General features: G+C 42.0%; 3 protein-coding genes across 8 annotated transcripts; all 3 read left to right on the plus strand.

Moving 5' to 3' along the window:
* The first annotated feature begins 2667 nt into the window (after nucleotides 1-2667).
* On the plus strand, nucleotides 2668-10694 carry LOC120900760 (sodium-dependent nutrient amino acid transporter 1-like). 3 transcript variants are annotated; one of them, XM_040308205.1, is made up of 7 exons: nucleotides 2668-3083; nucleotides 5128-5657; nucleotides 5747-5862; nucleotides 9225-9483; nucleotides 9556-9922; nucleotides 9995-10256; nucleotides 10331-10694. In XM_040308205.1, exons 1-7 carry the CDS (start codon nucleotides 2976-2978, stop codon nucleotides 10582-10584), a joined length of 1896 nt encoding a protein of 631 aa, XP_040164139.1. In that variant the 5' UTR covers nucleotides 2668-2975; the 3' UTR covers nucleotides 10585-10694. The 3 variants fall into 3 exon arrangements, with proteins under 3 accessions (XP_040164139.1, XP_040164140.1, XP_040164141.1); XM_040308206.1 differs by lacking the exon at nucleotides 2668-3083 and adding an exon at nucleotides 3346-3761; XM_040308207.1 differs by lacking the exon at nucleotides 2668-3083 and adding an exon at nucleotides 3348-3737.
* A 2970-nt stretch (nucleotides 10695-13664) lies between these two features.
* LOC120900718 (sodium-dependent nutrient amino acid transporter 1-like) lies at nucleotides 13665-19318 on the plus strand. The gene is made up of 5 exons (XM_040308102.1): nucleotides 13665-13967; nucleotides 15959-16476; nucleotides 16545-16916; nucleotides 17008-17636; nucleotides 17709-19318. Exons 1-5 carry the CDS (start codon nucleotides 13929-13931, stop codon nucleotides 17957-17959), a joined length of 1809 nt encoding a protein of 602 aa, XP_040164036.1. The 5' UTR covers nucleotides 13665-13928; the 3' UTR covers nucleotides 17960-19318.
* On the plus strand, nucleotides 18488-23024 carry LOC120900717 (sodium-dependent nutrient amino acid transporter 1-like). 4 transcript variants are annotated; one of them, XM_040308101.1, is made up of 6 exons: nucleotides 18488-18594; nucleotides 20231-21062; nucleotides 21137-21240; nucleotides 21881-22244; nucleotides 22317-22578; nucleotides 22645-23024. In XM_040308101.1, the coding sequence occupies exons 2-6, from the start codon at nucleotides 20244-20246 to the stop codon at nucleotides 22908-22910; spliced, it is 1815 nt and encodes a 604-aa protein (XP_040164035.1). In that variant the 5' UTR covers nucleotides 18488-18594; nucleotides 20231-20243; the 3' UTR covers nucleotides 22911-23024. The 4 variants fall into 4 exon arrangements, with proteins under 4 accessions (XP_040164035.1, XP_040164033.1, XP_040164034.1 ...); XM_040308099.1 differs by having other exon boundaries at nucleotides 18526-18633; XM_040308100.1 differs by having other exon boundaries at nucleotides 18546-18633; nucleotides 20237-21062.
* The last annotated feature ends 1474 nt before the right edge of the window (nucleotides 23025-24498 follow it).

A 24498-nucleotide genomic window follows, 5' to 3' on the forward strand; every position in this document is an offset into this window, starting at 1 on the left:
ATGGATAATGCAGATAACATTATCTAAACCTCCCGGCGATGTACTAACAGAGATAGTGAAAAACCCAATTTTTAATTGATTTGTAGGATTCGATGAAATGATAAATTTTTCGTTCTTACTCACCGCAATAAGCTTTACAGTAAGTCGATATGTAAATTGCAATTGTTAGATTTGACCTATTACCATGATGACTGTCACTCGTTGAACCGAATTACAACATACGAAATCAGCTGTAGTATCTTTAATACCACATCTTCTTGGAAACATGTGTAATCCTCCTCTGGAGGATCAGAGATCGTTGGTTGATATCTTACAGATATGCTCTAACATATAAGAATATGGATACTCGGACAAAGTTTCCATATCAACATTACTCATTTCTTGCCTTTCGGTTTGAAATAAAGATGATAATTTGTACATAAATTTAAACAGGTTAGAATCATCGTACATGAATTACCCCTTTTGAATGCACGATAAATGAGGATTTGTTTATCTTGTTTAAGGTCCCGAATAATTAAGAATAAGTCTGATATTGATGTGTGGTTTTGTACGGAATGTTAGATTCATTTCCTTGCAAGTACTCAAAATATCATCCTCAAATATCCCTGAGGTGCATATATTATTAATAATAATTAGAAAGTGAGCCTGAAAAAGCAGTTCACCTCAAAGAACCTGTCGCGACGGACCAAGCTGGGACTATATAGTACCTATATAGTACCAGTGCTCACATACGCCTCTGAGACATGGACACTGTCCAAATCTGACGAAACCCTCTTAGCCGCGTTCGAGAGGAAGATGCTCAGAAGGATACTTGGCCCAGTATGTGTGGAAAGACAATGGAGGAGCCGCTATAATGACGAGCTATACGAGATGTACGGCGACCTCACTGTCGTACAGCGTATAAAGCTCGCCAGGCTCCGGTGGGCTGGCCATGTTATACGCATGGAAACGGACGACCCAGCCCGTAAAGTCTTTTTAGGCCGTCCACAAGGACAGAGGAGGCGTGGTAGGCCCAAATTGAGGTGGCAAGATGGCGTGGAGGCGTCCGCCATTAAGGCCGGGATAACGGACTGGCAGACGAAGGCGTGAGACCGTGAGCGGTTTCGGACACTCCTGAGGCAGGCCAAGACCGCAAAGCGGTTGTAGCGCCGGATAAGTAAGTAAGTAAGAAAGTGAGCGGTTAATTATTTGACTTAAATGTTCTCAAAACTTCATTTAATGCTTTGTGGTGACGTTTAATTGTTATTTAATTGTTATGAACAATCGTAATATTCTTCCTTTTATGTCGCAAGAAGTGTTTATTTTTTTATAAATAGATATCCAATTTGCAGATAAATTTCAGGTCTTTTAGTGTCTGATCTGCAGAATTCAGCAAAATCAAAACATGACCTTCCAATGCAACAGTATCTTGTATTTAAGGTAATTGAGCTAGAGATAAAGTATTTAATAGAGATCTTCCCTATAGCGTTCAAATGCAGCTCAATTCATATAATATACCCAAATCGGGCCTAAACCCTTCCAGTCATATGTTATTTGGCGATAAAATAGAGTTCCTATCATATAGAGTTTGAAGATAAAAATCTAAAAAGAAGCTGCTCTATACTAAACAATAAAAACCACAACCTGAGCGCATTTGCCACTAGAGCACATTATTTAATATGCCTGTTTCAGTAAATGACGCAGAACATTACCATTACCTCTTTTCAAACAAAGCGCACACGTCTCACAGCACAATCACGCCCGTGACGTGGTGTTGCTACGAATCATTGATAAGAAAACTGTCAGTCAGCGTACTTCCAACCCATTCATTTGCTTTCTCTTCGTAAAAAAGCACGTTTTCCCTCAGATTCCCGGGATGCCTTTCCTGCATCTTCTAGCGCGTCGGTATATCCCAGGATCGAATAGCGCAATGATGTCACTACTTGAGTCACTACTTGAGTGCCGATCAGGCGACACATGCATGCAACCTGCATTCCTGGGTCAATTAATTCGATCTTCCGTTCGCGGAACGCTTTTTGTTGGCCCTTTGCCTACGGCCAAACCCAAAACGGCGAACCCCCACAAACGGTGTTGGTGTACATTTGTGTGTGGAAATTCCAACATTGCATGCACATTGGAGGTGGAAAATCTGCATCCACTAAAACCAAACCGGGTCGTGTGCGGTATGTGTCAACGGTTCTACGTTAGATTCACCAATACATATACGCACGCAGGAAAAAACCCCGCAGTGCAATGATCGCGTTGTCGCGAAGCGTGTGTTTTGGCGCGCGCTCGTTTCATCAACAACACACATGTCAAGGCCTGCTTAGACACACGAGAGAGCATTTGCCCATTTCAGGCCCTACCTTTGCGACTGACAACGTGTGTGTGTGTGTGTAGGTTCAAAGCCGGTTCAAAACCTGATCGACTCATCGAAAGTGAATTAGTGGGCACAGGGAGAGGTCGGTGGCTGTAGGGTTTTCCCTCCACTGGAGTCTCCAACACAGAGGCCCGTCCGCGGAAGCTGTGGGTCGTCACCTCCCTACCATCACGTTCAACCTGTTGCTGCTGTCTAAATATTAGTGCCCCCCTCCTATTCTACTACTTTTTGTTTGTGTGTGCGCCCGTTTAGTGGGGGATTTTTGTGTCGCCTTTCGTTTGATATTTGTTCGCGCACACAGCCGAGCGCGAGCGCGCGCGCACCCGAGCCCGCCACACTCGACTGGAACTCTGCGCGAGTGGTGACCGCGTGCCAAAAAACGCAACCGCCGTTCACTTGGCTCGCGACGCTACACCTGAGCGGACGTTGTAACTCGCGGAGCGGCACAAGCAAACCCGCGAAACCACAAGACAAGACCAAGAAAGTGCATTCGGTAGCGTAGAAAGTTCGGTGTGCAAGCGCGTACAAGAAGTGTGCGAGAGAAGGGCCACACGAGGACGAGAAGAGTGGCCACGGTTCGGGAATTCCCACGTTTTTCCCCCAACGACCGAGCGGAATGGAAAATCGAAGCTACGTCGGTGATGAAACCTGGAATGCCGACACGCTGCCGGTCGGGGGGCTTGCGGGCAACCAGCCCCACCACCACCACAACCATCATCATAAGGTACGGGGAGTGTTTTTTTGGAAAGTGCACACCAGCCAAGAAAAGCCAATTTTTCCCTTCTTTACTCCGTGAAACACGTGCGCGCGCGCGCACGATCGCAATTTAAAAAACCCGTTTGTGACTCATTTTGCCGCTCATTACGTAAGCCTGGCCTGGGCCGGCCAAAACCATCTCGCCAAACAAGATCTTCGCCTGCTTTGTGTGGTAGGAGGGAAAAAACACAATCTCGAGTGGTGCAAAGGTGCTAACCGCAGTTGACGCTGGTTTCAAGCGCGATACCATGCGCGACGTCAAAAAGCACGTGTGCCGTAAGGAAAGTGTGAGCGTTCGGTGTGTGTGTGTGTGTGTGCGTAGGCGTAAACGGTAGCAAGCCGGGCGGACGGCGAGCAATTGAGAAAATTGGCTGGCGCCGGCCCGCAGTTGGTTTATTTCGAAAGTGGACAAAGCACGCGCAGTGCTTGTTGATTATTGGTGACCGATGGTGGTAGTACGCGCATGGAAGTGATATTGGAACCTTAAAGTGGAGAGAGGCGTTTGGGTATTTCCGATGGTGTAGCTTTTCCAATATAGTTTTGTGGATTTCCAACCATGAAATAAAACCAGTCCGTTAGCAGTGTTGCTCAAGATTTTCGAAAAATGCACTTAGGAATTTGTGTGAGTGGGCCTTGCCTGTGTTGGGTGGGTACAAAATGAGAAAGCTGTTATTGGTGTTCTAAAGCGAATCCGTCAAACGAATGCGAAAAGCATCTTTCCACTCGTGTTTTGAACCTCTGACGACTCGTACAACGTGTCTGCGCGTTGACAAGTATACTAGCAGACTATCTCCATAGTAGTTATGTTCTAGTGCTATATAATGCACAATCCTCATCCATATTTTGATTTTGAGGACGTGCGTGATTTTTTGTCGAGCAAGACACCCTGTCATTTGGAGAGTTTAAATAGAAGTTTAATGATTTCTTATCAGTAAAAGACGCCTACAGAATGTGCAGTTTTGGTCATAACTACAATGTTGAAGTTGGATATATCCCACCGATAAGTGTCTCTAGCTCTAGAGTTTTAAATTATCTGAATCGTATGAGTATATATTTATTATTAAAATATATAAAAAAAGCTACGTCTCCAACTTATGACCATAAAAAAATTCAGAAAATAGGTCCAGAAATGTATGAAGATGAATCACTTGTGTCACTTTTAGTTTTAAAATGCTGCTGGCCTTCCATCTACTGCTAAATACAGTAACAACAGTAAAAAAAAATCTTAATTGTTAAAGTCCATACATGCGATCTACATACAACAATAGTGCCTGCCTGATCTAAATTGTTCAACTAGGTCATTTGATATGAAGAAATCATTAGTAATGTTTAGAAACGGTATAATTAGGGCAATTATATCTGTTTCCCTTGTTGTCCAAAATTTCAAGTCACCTATGAAGTCCATTTTGGTGTTGTCAAGCAAACTTTACTACACATATTCAATTATACACTTATTTTGAATACAAGTACACATGGCTACCACAGAAAAGAGCATTTTGGTTGGCCAATGTACAATTAATCCAATTGTTTGAGTTCGTATTCCCGTCAAGTGGGATTTCAAAGAACGATTCAAACCGGTCCCGTCATACATCCTTTTATTACCCGGTTTTGCAATGTATCCATTTTGGGTTCAAATATCGACGCACGGAACTAATTAAACTCGTGAGAGGGATGCTAAGGCACCATTAAACCTCCAAAACTAGTTATGTGACATAGTAAGCAAATCAAATAGATTGTATTCGTGTTGACAACTATTGAAACATGCTATACTCAAACATTGCATCGGAGGACCTCAAACCCTATCCAGTATTTGCTTGCTACGAAAAAAATCTGCGTAGTTTCAAAAAGCTGTGCATACATCAAACATAATTCAACAAACTCGCAAATTAACGCGTATGACAGTTGTTGGCAAATAAACACCGTCCCGGGTTCCAAAAATTCACATAACAACCCACACATTGTACGTGAGATTTCACATTCACTTGTTTGCATTTTTCCCCTCCAACTCACAGCATCACACTACGGTCGATCTGAAAGCACCCCAAACCACCACCGCCAGCGACGAAAAGCCACCACTTCGGGAGAAATGGGGCCGCAACATCGAGTTCCTACTCTCCTGCGTCGCCCTGTCCGTGGGCTTCGGCAATGTCTGGCGCTTCCCGTACACAGCGTTCAAGAACGGTGGCGGAGCGTTCGTCATCCCGTACCTGATTGTACTGTTTATCATCGGACGCCCAATCTACTATCTGGAGATGGTGCTGGGTCAGTTTTCCAACCGTGGTTGCGTTAAGGTGTACGACCTAGCACCTGCCATGCGTGGTATCGGTGTCGGTCAAACGGTTGCCATCTTCACCGTCATCACCTACTATGCGTCGGTGCTGGCCGTCACCCTGCGGTATCTGGTTGCCTCGTTCAATCCCGAGCTGCCCTGGGCTAAGTGTGACCCAACCTGGCCGGACTGTGTCGATTCTAGCCGGCTCGGTAGCATTGCCCTTGGACCGAACGTAACGCAACCGAAAACCTCTGCCGATCTGTACTTCCGGTAAGTGAACAGTTGAGGACACCTCTCAGGGACTTCGAAATGAGAGAGTAATATCGATTTCTTTGTGGTTTTTATCGCAATTTTCACAGCAAAACGGTAATGCATGCCGCTGACTCACTGGACGATGGGTTGGGATATCCCGACTGGCGGCTGGCACTATGCCTAATCGCTTCCTGGATTTGCATCGTGGGCATCCTGATCAAAGGTACAGTTCAATTTGCCTGAATTGAACATTAAACATGATGTTTTGCACCTCGCATTTCGAATGCGGGAAACACTTGTTCGTACAACAGATGACTGCTGTACTGTTGTAGCGAACGAGAGCCGTTCAATTGGTGAAATATATTTTCAAATAATGAGTTTTTAGTTCAGAGAATTGGCAATCTTGCAGTTTAAATGAAGAGCAAGTTAGTGAACAGTTCATGTTCAATGTAATTCCCGAATTTCCTATGTATTTCCATGTCTATTATACCATGTATTTCATATTAATATATATGATACATTTCATTTCAATATTATTTCTACGAAAATGGCTCTGCTTGTTAGAAAATTTCTGCAAATTGCAATGACAAATGAAATTTATTTAAAACTAGTTAATTTGGCCCGGTTACAGGGTTATGCAAGATAATTTCTGGGGTATATAATAACCTGCAGGCAACGGATTTCTTAAAATACAACGCAAATTCCATATGGTTTTTAATTCCAAGTGATGCATTAATCCCGAACCCATGTAATCCTGAAATTTTATAGAACTTATTCTGGTGCTGGAACTGATTCCATTCCCGTATAGGTATTATAATTAGTCATGAACCTGATCGTGGAACTGATCCTAACCCCTTACTGATCCTAACCCCTTACTGATCCTAACCCCTTACTGATCCTTCTTACTGATCCTGATCCATTCCGGTCGGGAAGTTGATCCCATTCCCATACCGGATCTGAAAAATATCTTGACCCTTTAGGGTAAACGTACCTATAGTGGTGTAGTAACAATAGTGGTAGTATGGCTCTAAAATGTGATAATAAGATTATTAAGAACAATTAACTTATTTATTTCATTGTTTAATGTTCTCTGTTCTTTTAAAAAAGGCTATAAAAGTTAAATTGGGCCATTCCATTGCAGCGATAGAAACACAACATATTTTGTGAAATGTGTCAACATTCTTCCAAAATCCTTAGGATTTCAAAACTCATATTTTTGCTAACGTTTTAAATGACCACATAACAATGCAATTATTATTTTTTTAACACAACTTTCGTGAAATGTCATTGATTTACTAATATTTATTGCCTTTTGACCATATTTTCGCATTTTTATTTGTTTTTTTTTTACCATAGTGCCATTATAGGTACAGAAAACAGCCATGTTGCTATAGTGGTCATAATTATAAAATTAGTAAAAAGCGAACATTTTAGATTTTTTCCGCGATATTGTTAACATTTCGTATTGTTTACACTAAAATAAGCAACGGAAATGAGTTTCCTGTAAGTAATTTACCAAAAAAGTTAAAAATTCGTATATTCAACTGAGTGAATAACCGACTTCGAATCAAGCTTACTCTTACTGGTTTTTAAAGACTACAGTTATAAAGTTTTTTAGTTAATATTTCAATCACTAATCACACTTAATACATTTTTACGATCAAATTATGTAAGAAAACAATATTATGGATGTGATTCTTACTATTCATTTGAAAACAGCTTCAAACTAAGTTCCGTGTGTATTATACACAGTTTTTAGGTATCTTTGTTTACCAACACAATAGTAACACAATACTACGACTATAGGAACCATACCACCATTATAAGTACAACGAAGCAGTCACAACAATATACTTTTTTTCGTAAATTTGTTGTGTTTGATGGTTAAAATGCTTGTGATTGCGAAGATAAAACATATTCCCATTGCTTTCTGTTAAAATATTCATAAATTTACCTTCCTGACACTTTAAATCTATTAAAGTACATTTGTACCCTTACATTGATATTTTTACCCTACCGGTACTTAAATTGTATATATATATATATATATATATATATATATATATATCGGTATAACAGCTCCAAAAACCGTACTGGCCTTGGAATTGATCCCAAACCCACACCAGAACCTACACTGAACCCATAACGGTCCTGGAACTGATCCTGACTCCATGCAGATCTTGCAACATATACATTTCGGTACTGGAACAGAACCCCCTACTGATCCTTGAAATGATTAAGATTCCATGTCTGTCATGGAACAGATCCTGATTCCTAGCCCAGATACTGCTTCCTTATATATTTCGGGACCTGAATAGTACCTGAATCTGATTCACTAATCGAACCACCCAGTCCAATTTTCCTATTTTTATCTCTTGTTGCATCGAGGGGTCCCGCGGTACTATCGTCAACTCGGACATTTTAATAACATGCCCGTCCCATGGACCGTCCCATGGACCGTCGCCCTAATTGGAACCCACTGATCGCCCACTGATTGAAACATTTTACTTACATGTAGTAGAAGACATTCTTTAGCTTTGCTTAAACCAAAAATTAGGCTCATGCATAGAAAAAGACTACGGAAAAAAGTTCAATTATTCAATTCTGACTGTAATTTGTATCATTGTTCTCCATACGTTTCAAAATACCAAAAACTAAGTCAGCGTTGCGTTTTCTATAGTCGATGTGGTTGCCATTGTATGGATGTAAATTAAGCAAAAAACATCCAAGCTACCGCTGGAAAGTAACGCTGATCAGCCTTTACTAGAATTTTATAATAGAGAAGAGATGTATGATTTGTTAATACTGAATATTCGTGGAATCGGGTAAACATCAGCAATTAAACAGATTACATTTTATAATTACTACATAAAATTAAAACTGTTATCATTTTCACACATAGTTTCATGCTTCAATCCAGAATACATCTTAATTTTAGAACAATTAGATAAAGAGTTAAATAGAATTAAATCCTTTAAACGATCCTTTAAAGGATAATAAATATCGTCAATTCGTACGACGTAACAACATGCTCGTCATGGGTTCAAGTCCCGAATAGACCGTGCCCCCATACGTAGGACTGACTATCCTGTTATGGTAGGCAATAAGTCACTGAAAGCCGAGCTGACTTCACTAGTGGGTAAAGGCAGGCCTTGACCAACAGCGGTTGTTGTGCAAAAAAATAAAATAAAAAATAACAACAACAACAAATAGACATAGACAAGCTGCTGATTTCATTAAGTCCGTAAGGACGAATATACAAACATGTTCTAAAAATGTACTAAGAACTGCGTTTATAATATAGCTATCTTATGAAGGAAAAATTGCAATTTCGGTTAATATCGTGTGTCTATAAAAAAAGTAAAAAAAAAAGAAAATGAAATCATCAAAATAGCTCATACACGTTTTTATCACTTATTCTTCGGATTACTGTTAAGAAGTTTGATTTGGAGAAATCTTTCATATTTGATCTAAACCTTTTACCAATTATTGTGGAGCTATTTAACCTCTACCTGATTTTTGAGAGTTTATAACCTAAACCACAATCATTAACTTACCTTCTTGTTTCGTTCCACAATTCTCCAGGCATTAAGAGCTCCGGCAAGGTGTCGTACTTCCTTGCCATCTTCCCGTACATCATCATTGCCGTCCTGCTGGTGCGCTCTCTAACGCTTGAAGGTGCCTGGACGGGTATCAAGTACTTCTTCGAACCCCAGTGGGACAAGCTGCTCACGATCGAAGTGTGGTACGAAGCCGTCACCCAGTGCTTCTTCTCGCTGACCATCTGCTTCGGTGGACTGATCGTATATTCGTCCTTTAACGACTTCTCCAACAACATCTACCGGTAAGCGAGTACTTTAACTCGATTTAATTTGAATGGCCATTAATGTTCTATTGGATTTCTCTCAATTTCCAGCCATGCGCTGATCATAACCTCACTCGACACTGTCACTTCACTGGTGGCCGGGTGCGTTGTGTTCGGTGTGATTGGTCATCTAGCTCACGTCACCGGTCAGTCGGACATCTCCAAAGTCGTCCAAAGTGGCCCAGCCCTTACCTTCATCACCTACCCGGACACGATCGCCAAGTTTGACTTTCTGCCGCAGTTCTTCTCGGTGCTATTCTTCTTCATGCTGTTCCTGCTCGGCATTGGTACGCTGATCGGTATCGTAACGTCCGTGATTACCGCCATCCATGACCAGCGGCCGGACATTGCGCGATGGAAGATCGTGATCTCGGTCGGGCTAGCAGGGTTCTGCATTGGGTTGGTCTACATCACACCGGTAAGAGCCTTTGGGAAGAGTTTTAGTACGGAATGAACACTAACATTTTTTTTCTTTGTGGCTCAACATTAGGGTGGTTTGATCATACTGGAGCTGCTGGATTACTACGGCGCCACGCTGGTAACCATAACGCTGGCCGTCTTCGAGCTGCTCACCTTTGCCTGGATCTATGGCGTGAATCGGGTCTGCAAGGACATTGAGTTCATGCTCGGCATCAAGACGGGCCTGTTTTGGCGCGTTTGCTGGGGCATCGTAACGCCTATCACGGTGCTGTTCATCCTGCTCGTCAGCTTGGTCCAGTACAAGCCGCAGAATGTCCCGCTCGGTTACAATGGTGAGTCGATCTTCTATCTGTTATTTTGTAATTATTATTAATTTTAAATCTTGTCCTCCTTCTCCTCTGTTCAGCTCTCGGCTGGTGTCTGTACGCGTTTGCCGTTCTGCAGCTGCCCTGCTGGGCCGTTTACGCCATTCTGCAGAAGCAGGGCCTGGTGTGGTGGGATCGCTGCAAAGCCGTCCTGCGACCCATGGCCGACTGGGGCCCGGAAGACCCTACCAAGCGGTCCGAGTACGGAACTTTCATCGAGGAGTACAAACAGCAGTCGGTTACGAACCGCACCGGCAACCTGGTGGAGAAGGTTCGAAGAAAGCTGTTTAAGTAATGGGCCGCGCGTATTTGTAGAACTGTGATTAATTGTAACCCTAGCATTGCGTGTGATTGCCACTAAATGTGTAATAAAAAGAATCTGTATTTCTATTTTTAATATTGAAACATTTTTAACCTGTGTATGGTGCTTTAATTTGGAACGAAAATTTCCACTCACAAACGGCCAGCACCAGCTACGCGACAACTTGCGACGCGCAATGTTGCATCGTCGTGTTTTGGCGCAACGTTTCGTACGCTACAACAGGCCGCGCGTAAATCGTACAAACAGCCTCTTCCCTCCCTCTCCTTGCTTTCCATTTCGATTCCACCCCTTCAAGTGCATCGCGGTTTCCACGGTGATGACCATGACCGTCATTCAATGCTACTGGCGAGCGGATCGAACTTACGAGCGCATGCGCAATATTACGCCGGGCAGCTGTAGCGGTTCATTGAAGATTTTTTCACGCAACAGTTACGTCTTTTACAGGGTGATAAGGTAATTTTATTTATTTCTTAGAGCTCAAAACTAAGTGTTCAATAAATGGTTACAAAAAAATTCACTTTTCCAAGGCACCGTTGTTGAAATATATTTGAATTATTATGTCAATTCTTAATGAAAAATATCGATCAAGAATAATTCAATTAACTTCATTATAATAACAGTAATAATAATAAAATTTAATTATTTAAAGCCCTGTCACCACCCTGCACTGACTACGGCTGTAAATAATCCCACGCCCAGACGCCGGCAAAACTTCGCGCGGTTGCGTGCACTGCTGCTGCGGTTTGTTGTTGTGTGTTTACACAAACAGCTGACCGAGACGCGAAAACAAACTTCACCAACCAGGCAGCGATACAAGGCGCGGAAAGCGAACTCAAAATACGTCGTTGCAAGCGTTTCGCGTGGCAAGATCTAACGATACGACACACAACGACCGCTGACCTCTTTTGCTAATGTGAATGATGGGTTAAATCTGGGTGAGGGAACTCGCTTTGCACTAAACGTAGATGTAATTTACCATGTCTGTTGTTCTGTTTCATTTTTCTTGTAGTATTATGACGCAATGTGCAAATTGGAAATTGATTTTGTACATCAACATTTTAAGGTAATGATTCAAAATATCTGAAATTGTTTCTCGGCGCAAAGCAAGAGAGTTAATATTGAGGAGCTAATGGCATCAAACGACTGATTCCTAGGAAAAACGAATACAAGACACACTTCAAGGGGCAATTAGTGTAAAACATTGTTCATCGAATGAATAAAATGGATGACAACAGCACGCAACAATTTTTTAATAATAAATTTGGACATTTCGTTATAAAAAGTGCGTAAAATGTACAAACAGTATCAACGCTGCTGAAAATTTTAATTCAGATTCCTTTATAGCGCTAAACAATATATTACCTCAGAAACTATTTTCTTTGTAGAATTAATTAACACTTTCTACAAGCAAAAATATTAAAAAAGTGAAATAATTAATAACTCATTGAATTTTAGAAACATTAATTATAAACATAAGCTAGAATATTAAGCTCCATACATAAAATAATAGGACATTTCCCAGCATATAACTATTCAATTCAGGTCAAATCAACTTAATAATCTGAATTGCCATTTTCTAGCATTTGCGCACAAACAATCGTTACAAAGTTCATGATTCTCAACGTTGTGAAGAAATGAAAATAATTGAGACGCTGAAATGTAAAAATAAGATGTAAACATAGCATAAAATATGTTAAATATAATGCAATATTTTTTAAATATCATTTTGATTAAGTCATTTCAAGCGTGTTATGGTAATGACTGAATATAAAATGTTATACATTGAACAAATAACAAACAGTCAATAACACAGTTAATCAATTTAAATTCAAAATTGTCATGTCTACCCATGAATTCTCACTCTCACTCTCTTTCTCCTATTTCATTTAACTATACTCTCTCTAACTCGTCTCTCTCTCGTGTTTTGTCCATCCGTGACCTTGCTATTATACTCGACAGTCGTCTTAACTTTAAACTGCAGCTTGATGAGGTTCTACTAAAAGCTAATCGAACTCTTGGGTTTATTTTACGTTTTACCTCTATTTTTAGAGATCAAAGCTTCTTAAGAAACCTTTATTGTGCTCTGGTAAGGCCTCTTCTTGAATATGCTAGCATCATCTGGAATCCTCCTACTATTGATGGCTGTTCGAGAATTGAAAGCATTCAGCGCCTTTTTACCAGGGTTGCTTTTCGTCGTTTGTTCGGTGCTGCCTCACTACCTCCCTATGAAACGCGATTGCAGTTATTCAATCTTCACTCTTTAAGCTTCCGCCGCCAAGTGTCTCAGGCATGTTTTATTGGTGGCTTATTACTTTCTGATACTGATGCTCCTGATTTACTCTCGTCTATCTCGTTGTATGTTCCCTCTCGTTCCCTTCGTCCTCGTGATCCTCTGTCAATTGAAACACGTCATACTCTTTATACTTTCAATGATCCTATTCTATCCTGTTTCAGGTTGTTTAACCACTTTTACTATCTCTTTGATTTCGACTCCTCTCTCAACTCTTTCCGTAACCGTATTTTTTCTTCTAATTCTCTTTAATTATTCTTCTAAGTTTCATTAAGTTTTGATAGTCTCTACGCTCTACCTATGTTTTTTTTTCTTTAATTTTTTTGCTAGGTCTAGACTAGTTTAGTTAGGCTTAGTTTTTCATGAATTATTTTGTTTATTTGTTAGGGTTTATTTAGTTTTAAGTCTGCCTTATTTAGCCTTGATGGCGGATATTGTATTAATAAATGAAATGAAATGAAATGAAATGAAATGAAATGAAATGAAATGAAATGAAATGAAATGAAATGAATTGAATATTTGCTTGATGAACGAATAAATAAAGAAGATATGAATTAAAATGAGAACTCATCCTTTTCTCGTGAGTCATGAGATTCATTATCAATCAGTAAAGAAAGAACTCATCACTTCAAGAAGCTCACGAAAGCCCATCCCCAGTCGGCGATCGTTCGATCTTGCGCAGAAACCAACCAGTTCCCCGAACGGATGCCGAAACTCACCGGATAATGCTTTTTATACAAACCCGTCAACCCTACCGGCATCCGGTATACGGATCGATCTCGATCTCGGTCTCAGTATCACACAACCGTTCTTCAGACGTTCACAGTTGGCCGGTCGGTTCACACCAGAAAGTGCATCCCGAGAAAGTGCATCCACCCACATCCGATACGCAATTGGCGAGGTGGCTGAGGCGCAATGTTCGTCTACTGAGTTCGCACGTGAAGTGATCAAATCAATCAACCACAAACGACACAACAAACCAAGGGAGAGAAAGAGTTAACAAGCTGATCAAAAGCCAGTGCGCACGATGGATTCCACCCCAAAAACAATTGCCAAAGGATTAACCGTACGTGATTGGGGCGCCAGCGAACAAGTGGGAACAGCGGACAGAGCGTTCATTCGATCGTCGCGTGCAAAGGTCACCCTCACCGACAAGTGGTCAATGTGTGTAATTCCCTTTTGGAAGAGTGCGCAGTTTTCCGCCTTTTCCAGATAGTATGTGTGTGTGTGTGTATGTAGTGCATAATTCATTGCCATCAGGCCGCGCCAGCGGTCGAAAAATTCTCTATCGCACGCTTGGCACGTTGCCACCGGAAGCATTAACAGCAGTGTGTTTGCACTGTGGGAGGCGTAAAGTTCCAAAATAAATTTAAACACCTATCTCCCCCTGTTTACACCATATACGCCTCTCGCATCCGCCCCCCTCCCACCCCTTTTCTATGTTACACGTGCCCCGTAGTTGATGCGTTCTCAGAATTCATTAAACATTCCAATCGCTTGAATCGATTTGATTCAATCGACTATCTGTCTGTGGGGCAAGACGGAACGAAGATCCGGCGAGACGGCAACGATTGGCACAGATAACGATGTAACAAAACGGGGTGAAATTTGGCGACTATTATTAACCCATCCCGTCCCGTGTAACAACACGCGACAAGTAGGCCACGCTGCGCGCTCGCTGCTGTTACCTTGTTGACAATGTTGTTGTCGTGTTATTTGTATATCGAGGGAAGAATGATGGGAACAGGACTAGTCAAGTTACAGTAACTGGCAAAAGAAAAGCCAAATCAGCGTGCAAATTTGCAAGCAAAGTTGGGTTGATAAATTGAACGTTTTTGAAAAGCGTTCAGCATCACCGTTTATCACCCACGCAAGGGGAAAATTATGATTAGGTGAGGCTCGTAATTGATTGATTAGATGTTATTTTAGTAACGGTTTAATGGGAAACATGTTATGCTTGGATGATGGAATGACGTGAAGAGATTAAATTTATTTTGAATTTTTATTCAAAAAGAGTCTTAGAACATCTCTTGAAGAAGTTGGAGATTTAAAAAGCTCTCAAAATAAATGAAAACTCAGACTTTCTCCCCAACATAAGTTGCCAAAAAGCAACATCAAAAAGTTGATGGAACATATCCATAAATATCTAGCACCGGTAGCCAAAAGTGTGGAAAAGGCAATGAACACTTTGGAGTTTCCATCGATGTTGATATTTTAACGTTGCTCAGTTCTTCGTGACTCATTTTTTGACTATCATATAAAGGCCAAATCATCAAAAAGGCTTATTTCGAGCAAGTTCTCTAAGTTGACAAGTTCCTGATCTTGAATACGTAGCTCAATAAAATATTCAAGAGTATTTGGAAAGTCACATGAGGGTCTAGGCTACAGGAAACGGAAGTCAAGTAGCCTAGAAAAAAGTACTTGAATTAAAGTGATATTGCCTTTCAAAAGTGGCAATTTTGGTCAGTTTTGTCTGCGCAAGGATTTGATAGTTATGGTTAAATTAAATATTTTTGGAGCAAGTTCACACCAGCGATGAACGTTATGTTAAGTCTGTGGCGGCATTGTCAGACAAGCAACTGTGTCCTGCTATCCCAATAATGTTCCCTGGTACTGGTACTTTAATCAACTTTGACTTTGTATCTTTGTAACTTTGCATGACTATGAAAGAACCTATAATCGGGTCTAATTAATCGGCCATCGCTAAGATCACCCAGCAGGGCATTATAATTAAAAGCCAAAGGTCTTAAAATTCAAAACATAGTGGATTCTAACATTTCAACAACTTAAATGTTAGCACGAATATGTGATTGTGATTGATTAATTTCTACATTTAACTATCAACCAATACACATTTCACGTTGTCGAAACGGTCTGACAATGTTTAGTTCGAGAGATAATCCCTCAAAAGTTCCTAACTTTTCCAGAAAGCAACACACCAATATTACACTCTTCACAGCATTGTTGGCTATTTTTTGCAAGTACATCGAATGAACCGTCTGCACCACCACAAATCATCCTTCACCTAACAATCAAACCTTTCGTCCTCATCCGTAGCACACGAACTGCATCACTATCGGCATCGCATCCCCAACCACACCGGTGCGCGAAAAGTGGACCAGCAACATCGAGTTCACGCTCTCCTGCATCGCGTACTCGGTAGGGTTCGGTAACATCTGGAAGTTCCCGTACACCGCCCTGGACAATGGAGGTGGTGCGTTTCTGATACCCTACCTCGTGGTACTGTTCTTGATCGGACGCCCCCTGTACTATCTCGAGATGGCTATGGGACAGTTCTGTAGCCGAGGGTGCGTCAAGATCTACGATATGGCGCCCGCAATGCGCGGTGTCGGTGTGGGTCAATCGGTCGCAATGGTCGTGGCAATGTCGTACTACACACCGATCCTAGCGATCACTCTGCGCTATCTGTTGCTCTCGTTTAGCAGTGAGCTGCCGTGGAGCAAGTGCGATCATTCGTGGAGTCGGTGTATCAATTCGGACTTTCGCGGATATGCGAACGTTACGAATGGACTGGCCGAGGATCGCCGGAACGTTTCCGCTGAGCTGTACTTTACGTAAGTGAGATGAAGAGTGTCCGCAATGTAGGATAGTACTTAGTTTTCTTCTTCACAACAAACCACAGCAACACCATAATGCACCGAGCCCCATTGGCAGAGGGACTTGGATGGCCAGATGGCAAGCTGGTCCTGTGTCTACTCGTCTCCTGGTCCATTCTGGTTGTGATCCTCATCAAAGGAGTTCGCAGCACCGGGAAAGCGGCCTACTTTCTTGCCATCTTCCCGTATGTAATCATTTTCATCCTGCTTGCCCACTCCCTCAGTCTGGAAGGTTCGCTCGAGGGTATCAAGTTCTTCCTAACACCCAAATGGGAAAGCCTATTCTCAGCCAAGGTATGGATGGAAGCAGTCACACAGTGTTTCTTCTCCCTGTCAATCTGTTTTGGTGGAATCATTGCGTACTCCTCGTTCAATAATTTCTCCAATAATGTCTATCGGTGAGTACTTGCAGTTATTACAACCTCTAGAATGTTCCAACCAGACATCTTCCTTTATTCTTCTGCTTTTCTGATCTTCGGATCTCTTTAGTGATGCAATGATCATCTCATGGCTGGATACGTTCACATCCATCGTAGTCGGATGCATCGTGTTCGGAGTTCTCGGTAACTTGGCACACGTCACGCACCGCACCAGCATCCAGGATATTGTGCGCGAGGGCCCCGGACTAACGTTCATGGCGTATCCGGACGCGATCGCAAAGTTTGAGTACTGTCCGCAGCTCTTCTCCGTCCTATTCTTCCTGATGTTCTTCATCGTAGGCATTGGCAGTAATCTGGGAGCGATCACGAGTGTCATCACGGCTATTCGCGACCGATGCCCAACGATTGAGAATTGGAAGATTGTGATGGGCGTTAGTGTGAGTATGTTTTGTATCAGTGTCGTCTACCTTGCCCCTGGGGGGTTAGATCTTCTGGACGTACTGGATACATACGGAGCAAAGTACGTTACGCTCACGCTAGCCTTGTTTGAGATTCTCACCTTTGCGTGGATTTACGGAGTGGATCGCGTTTGTCGCGACATCAAGTTCATGCTGCAGATCGAAACAGGGCTGTTTTGGCGCATCTGCTGGGGCATTATTGCGCCGATGCTGGTCGGTGTAATACTGATCGTGAGTTTTGTCGACTACGTCCCATTAAACGTTCCCGCAGAGTATAATGGTAAGAAGGTAGTTGAAGTGTGATCTTCCGCGAACTGTAGCAATACTTATCTCTTATCCAATATCATTGCAGTTGCTGGATGGATTCTGTACACGTTCGCCATCCTGCAGCTACCGCTGTGGGCCGGTTACGCGATCATGACACAGGACGAGAAAGGCTGCAGGACGGCATGGAAGACAGCCTTCCAGCCGAGTACCACCTGGGGACCGGAGAACGAGCTCACCCGCGACCAGTACAACAAGATGGAGAGCAAGCGGAACCACTTTACTGCAACCCCGGCCCGACATTGTACGCAAAGATTGTGTGGCAAAATATTTGACTAATTTGTTGTGCCATCTAATAGATTTACGATTCATAACCCCTACTCATCCAACCGGCACTGTGCGTTAAACATTTGCGATAAAGCCGCCGAGTCGTCGCCGTTGTACCCGCTAATGTGATACACAAGTTATCGCCCGATAAAGCAAAAGGTGCTGGCACTTTTTTTTCTCTCTCTCTTCTATAACTAGGATAGCACGCCCAGAACGGATACGCAGTATTTGTGCGAAACAATCACAACAACACTTCAGAGTACGATCGTTTTGCGGAAGAGCAAATAATTCCGTGAATTGAATAGAAATCTTTAACAACGCTCCTCACCGTCATCATTGTCGGCCATCGAGGAGACGGAGGAAGATGGTGTGTTTGTTACTGTTTCGCGATTCGCGCTGTAAAGTGGTGCATCTAGTCTAGCAAGCAATAAAAGTTCGTCGTAGATACGTGTCGTGTCCGTACCCTTTGAGGTAAACGCGGGACAATGCAGTTACGGACCATTTCGGTGGTAGCATAGAGTGAACAACACAGCACTCGCCACCAACAGTCGCGTTATTTGATCTGGTTTTTGTTTCCCCGTGGGAAGTAAGGGACAAAAGGGACCGTCAGTTAGCGGGCGTGCAGTGTGCAGTGTTACTAACAGCAGGCCAGTTGCCAAAAGTGCGGTACTCCGTTGTGTGGTGTGGTGAGTAAATGTGTAGGTTACTCGCAGACCCCGTAAAACACCGCACAGCAAATATACTCAAGCGCAGGGACGATATGGACTGAGAGTTTGCCAAAAACAAAGGTGGTTTGGTTAGTCATGACTCTATCCAGACATTTTCATGGTGGAAAGAGTTCAAAAACCGCTGTTGTGCTGTGTGCTAGGGAAAGTGGTCCAATGTTATCGAGCTACAAAACTATGTAGATGGTGTTTATACGTTGTTCAGTGTAGTTTTATGTGCCAAAAACTTGAATTTTTCTAGTCGGTCGAGAAAAAATTTGTAATTAGGTAATTGCGTACAATAATCATTGAATTGTTGAAGTTATGATTTACCTTAGTCCTTTAATTCCTTGTAAATGCAGTAATTTTTCAGTGTTTGTAAGGCACTGTCAATAATGGAACGCATTAGAGCGTTAGGTCTGGATCTGATTACATCTGGTTCTATCTTACAATCATGTTTAAGAAATAGCATGTACATGGAAGTATATGCAGTGATGTGTTATAAACTAAATACATAATGCGCAAAGTGTAATGAAGTGCTTTGTAATCTTGACTTATGTTCAAAAAAAAAGTTTAAAAAAAACCACACTGCAAATTGTTCATTAAGTTAAGTCAAACTGTACTCTGCATATGAATAAAACTTGTGTACAACAATAAGACAAAACAATGTTTTTTCTAATAACATTGGGCCATTAATCTGGAAAAACACTACTAAACATAGCTGCATTACCTGATTTTCATCATCAAATGTCCAAAACATAAAAATAGAGAGAACATTTTCGTAACTTACTATACTTTTCTAAATAAAATTTCGTAAAACCAAAAATTATTTTAAAAAAATACACAAATTGTAGCAAAAGACAAAAAATGACAAATATGATGGCCGTAGCTTTTCAAACTTTTCATAAGCAATAATAGAATTGGTTTTATAATTTCATAATTTTTAATGTGTTTTGCTTAGAAAGCTAGTGGAAATGTAATTTGATGTTTTATCCTGAAGTTGTTTCATTTGCACAACTTGGCATGTTCTTGTTATAAACTAATTCGGAAGCAACATTTAATGATTTAACGCATAATTTTTACATACTCCTATAAAACCTGGAAAAAGGAGTATCTTGATACAATTTTAATAAAAATCCCACTTTTTATAGCCAAAACATTCATACTTTTATGGCATTAAAATCAATTTGATTTAGTTGTATAAGCCTCAGTTTCATAAGCATCAAACAAAGAAGCAACCAGCTATCATTTCATGGAGTACATAACGCGTTTGGGATGAAAGTAAAATTATAGAAAGAAATAGGAAAAAAGGCCTTTCATGGATTACACCGATTCTAATCCCATGAAAGGATCCTTTTTCTCCTTTTTGTATGAACATTTGCAACACCGCACATACCACATTTATTAGCGTTCTTGTGTTGCGCTTTCACGCGAACCACTTTCACCGTTCGCGACCGCAACCAACCCCTGTCCATTCGACATTCTCTCCTCCTCACGGCGTTCTTGTCTGCGCGTCAACTGCAATCAAAGCAATCACCAGTACCATGGGCCACTAATGGGGCTTGATTATATAATTCAGTTACAGAACAACCATGGCAGGCGCTAGCACCACCACCACCACCCAATTAACCATCGACGGCAGTGTGGCGCCGGAAGTAAACATCCGAGAGCCCCACGAGCCAAAGGAGCGCGAAAAGTGGGGCCGTGGCATCGAGTTCCTGCTCTCCTGTATCGCTCTTTCCGTCGGGTTCGGCAACATTTGGCGCTTCCCGTACACGGCCATGCAAAACGGCGGTGGAGCGTTCCTCATTCCCTACCTGATAGTGCTGTTGCTGGTCGGCCGTCCGCTCTACTATCTCGAGATGGTGATGGGTCAGTTCGCGAGCCGGGGCTGCATCAAGGTGTTCGATGTCGCACCGCTAATGCGTGGTGTGGGCGTCGGCCAAACGCTTGCCCTGCTGCTGATACTGGGCTACTATGCGGCCGTACTTTCCGTGTCGGTGCGCTATTTTGTTGCTTCGTTCGGTAGTCCACTGGCCTGGGCTCGCTGTGAGCCGGACTGGAGCGGGTGTGTCGATTCGGAGTTTAAGGGGCGCGTGCAGAACGCCAGCTTAAGGCCATCGGCAGAGTATTACTTTAATCGTACCGTGCTGCACAACTTCTGGACGGTGGAAGACGGTATTGGAGTACCGGACTGGAAGCTGGCAGTTTGTTTGCTGTTTTGCTGGATGTGTATCACGGGTATACTGATTAAGGGTATTCGTAGCTCGGGAAAGGCTTCATACTTTTTGGCCATCTTTCCGTACGTGATACTGTTGGTATTGCTGGTACGCACCTGTACGCTGGAGGGAGCAGACCAGGGCATACTGTATCTGATGAAGCCGCAGTGGGAGAAGCTGATAGACGTACAAGTAGGTTTCGGTTTTTAGGCTATAAGAGATGATTGTAGGGTTTTATAGAGCTTTTTGGGGCTTTTATCACACAGGTTTGGTATGCTGCCGTGACACAATGCTTCTTTTCGCTAACAATATCACTCGGCTCGGTTATCGTGTTCGCTTCGTACAACAGCTTCACCAACAATATTTACCGGTAGGTATTACATTTCACCAATTAAACTCCTAGAAATTGCATACAAATAATGTCATACTTGTCAATTATAGTTTTTCTTTTAATTTCAATTTGTTTTCCAACCAATTTATCAAAAATTCATCCCTATGAGTCTTCACTGACGAGCGATTTGAATCTTTGAATATTCATGGTTCTTTAAAGATTCATAAATTCTTGAAGATTCAAGATTTTTGGTCGTTCATTATGAATATCCAAAGATTCGTCAATTTCTAAAATGAGTATCAATCGCACATTGCGATGGATCCTTCGGGCGACTGAGTCTACACACAAACTCACCACCATGACTAGCTTATACTGTGTTATAGTTGTAACGTAGTACTTATGAATCGTTTCCATGAGACACCGTAAAAAGACTGTGTCTAAAAGAAAGACAGAACAACAGTTTGAGGAGGCAGACAATACGCAAAGTAGAGTCTTACGAAAAATATTTACTTTCATTTGAAAAACAACTTCCATTTTCTATGAAATCGAACACAATAAAAAGGGCAGACCTTTAGATTTTGATTCACGAATCTTCCAAGACTCATGAATCTTCAGAAAATTCCAAGACTAATATAGCACTACTGCAAGACCCTAACATATCTGTCTCCTTCCCCCACAGTGATGCTATGATCATCTCCTGGCTCGATACCTTCACCTCGATCGTGTCGGGCATCGTTGTGTTCGGTATCGTCGGCAATATCGCACACATCACCGGTAACCGGGTCGAGGATATGCAGCTGCAGGGTCCCCAGCTCACCTTCATCACGTATCCGGATGCGATCGCCAAATTTGATGCCGCCCAGAACGTGTTTGCTGTGCTGTTTTTTCTTATGTTTTTCCTACTCGGGCTCGGTAGCAACACGGGCATCGTAACGACGATCGTGACGGCGGTTCGCGATCGGTTCCCCCAGCTGCCCAACTGGAAGGTGGTGATTTCGATAGCGATCTATGGGTTTTGCTGTGGGTTGGTTTATATCACACCGGTAGGTACTACATACTTTGGAAGGTTTCAATTTGCTTAGTGAGTACTCATACACTCTCAACGTACTTTCTAGGGTGGATTACACGTGTTGGATGTAGTAGACAAGTACGGTGTTACACTAACGACGCTAACGCTGGTAATGCTAGAGATTGTAACGTTCTGCTGGATGTACGGTGTCGAGCAAATTGGGCATGACATTCAGCTCATGTTGAGCCGGAGAACTGGAGTGTTTTGGAGAGTTTGCTGGAGCTTTGTGACGTTCGGTATCATTGCCGTCATATGGGTATTTAGCTTCATCCAGTACACACCACTCCCAGTTCCTCTGGGTATGACCGGTAAGAGTTACATCCAAGTAACGTTCTCCTTCATTAACTAACCAGTTATTAATTCATTCTCTTCAGTATTTGGTTGGTGTCTATTTGCATTTGTCATCAGTCAAGTAGCGATTTGGGCTGTGTATGCCTTATGCGAACGAAAAGAAGAAAAACTATTGGACAGACTCAAAGCTGCCTGTCAGCCAACGTCCGATTGGGGGCCAGAAAACTCTACCGTGCGTTCACAATATCGATCCGAGCGTTCCAAACGTTTCGAGGAAAATCGAGCCCAAAGTGTTGGTGTCGGGAAATGTGTACTTCGAAAGATGTGCAACACTTTTGTCCAAAAATAGTTACATTTTCAAAAGGTGAAATATCAATTGTATGTGTTTAAGAATAGATTTTGATAATCTGTAAAGCATTACGGGCTGGTGATTATTGATTAATAAATTTCAAATTTAATAATATTTTTCAGGGTTTTCCTATTTACTATTTGAGTATTTCTTTTTGTAAAGTAGAGATAACTAGGCGATGAGAGGTAATTCCAATTCTAGATTCTAGATCTAGATTCCTAGATTCTGTAGTTTTCTTAATCGTCAGCTCGAACAATAACATGCCCATCATGGATTGAAGCCTAGAGTGGACCGTCCCACCGTAGCATGGACTGCTATCCGGCTGCGTTGTACTTAATAAATCTCGAAATATTGTATAAGCCGGCATGTTCGCGTAGGTCGTTACGCCAAATAGAAGAAATATTGATCTTATACCGGATTTTTTTTTCATATAACTTTAGCTAGTTTTTAGCTAGAGCTAGTAGCCATTGCAGTGATGCCTGAAAAAGAGAGAGTGAGAACTCAAAAATTTGGATTGTTGGTCACTTATGTCTTAGAAATAGTTCTAGGCTTTTTAGGATCTTCTCTTTATAATCGTACATGTTTGAGGAGGTTTGTGTAACAGGCAAGTCAGAAAAACAACTTAGGCAGGCTTTTAAAGTAATTGAAGAGACCTAGATGAAAGATGATTTTTAATCATGTCTCATCCAGATCTCTTCAATATGAGCGTTAAAGAACCTTGTTCTTATTCTACGATATCACGTTTATTGACTATTGGATTTGCTCTTATTCAATTTTATTGCAATTGCTTCTAACAGCCTTCCTTACTTTCAATCCACTCATAAAATCATGATGACTCCCTTCGAAAGAATGTTCACAAATCCCTTCCCGGTGACAGCATCACTCAACGACAACAAAAACATCTTACATTTTCCCCCATCTACCCATGCGTAGCATGACTAAACACACAACCTGCAACGATTTCTAGGAAATAAAATCGACATGCATTGCGTTCTGTTCTAGCGAGCGTGAAAACCCCAAAATGCAGGCCGGCACAAATATTTTGCATCCAAGCTACGATTTTCCCGCGATGAGTTGAAGCGAAAGATTCCAGCGAAATCTAAACCCATCGCATCGTTGGAATGTACGCAACCCCTCTTGCGTTTGGAAGATGACGCAGGCTTCCCAATTCTGAAGCGGGAAAATGGACGACTTCCAAGAAGATGAGGGCGATTGCTTTTTATTGCATCTCTTATCAGAGTTTGCAGCAGAAGCAGCAGGGCAGCAACAACCATCATGGTTTTATGGTAAAAGTAATTGAAGTAATTTAGGTGGTTGTTTTAATAATATCGCAACGACACCCATTAGACGCCGGGAAGGTACCGGAGAGCTAATTTGCAAGCGATTCTTTATCTTGAGTTATGAGTTGCGAGCATATGAGGTAAGAGAGGCAACGTTTATGGAGACATCAACATACTGGCCGTTAGCAGTCATCTTGTTTGGTCTAGTTTTTGGTGCAAAAGAGTTTCTTTACTGGCGGTGGTGGCAGTTGTAAGTGGGGTTGGCTATTAATATGAAACGAATAACTTTTCCTTCTTGCGGGGCGTGC

Source organism: Anopheles arabiensis, chromosome 3, assembly GCF_016920715.1.
Source record: "Anopheles arabiensis isolate DONGOLA chromosome 3, AaraD3, whole genome shotgun sequence".
Lineage (NCBI taxonomy): Eukaryota > Metazoa > Arthropoda > Insecta > Diptera > Culicidae > Anopheles > Anopheles arabiensis.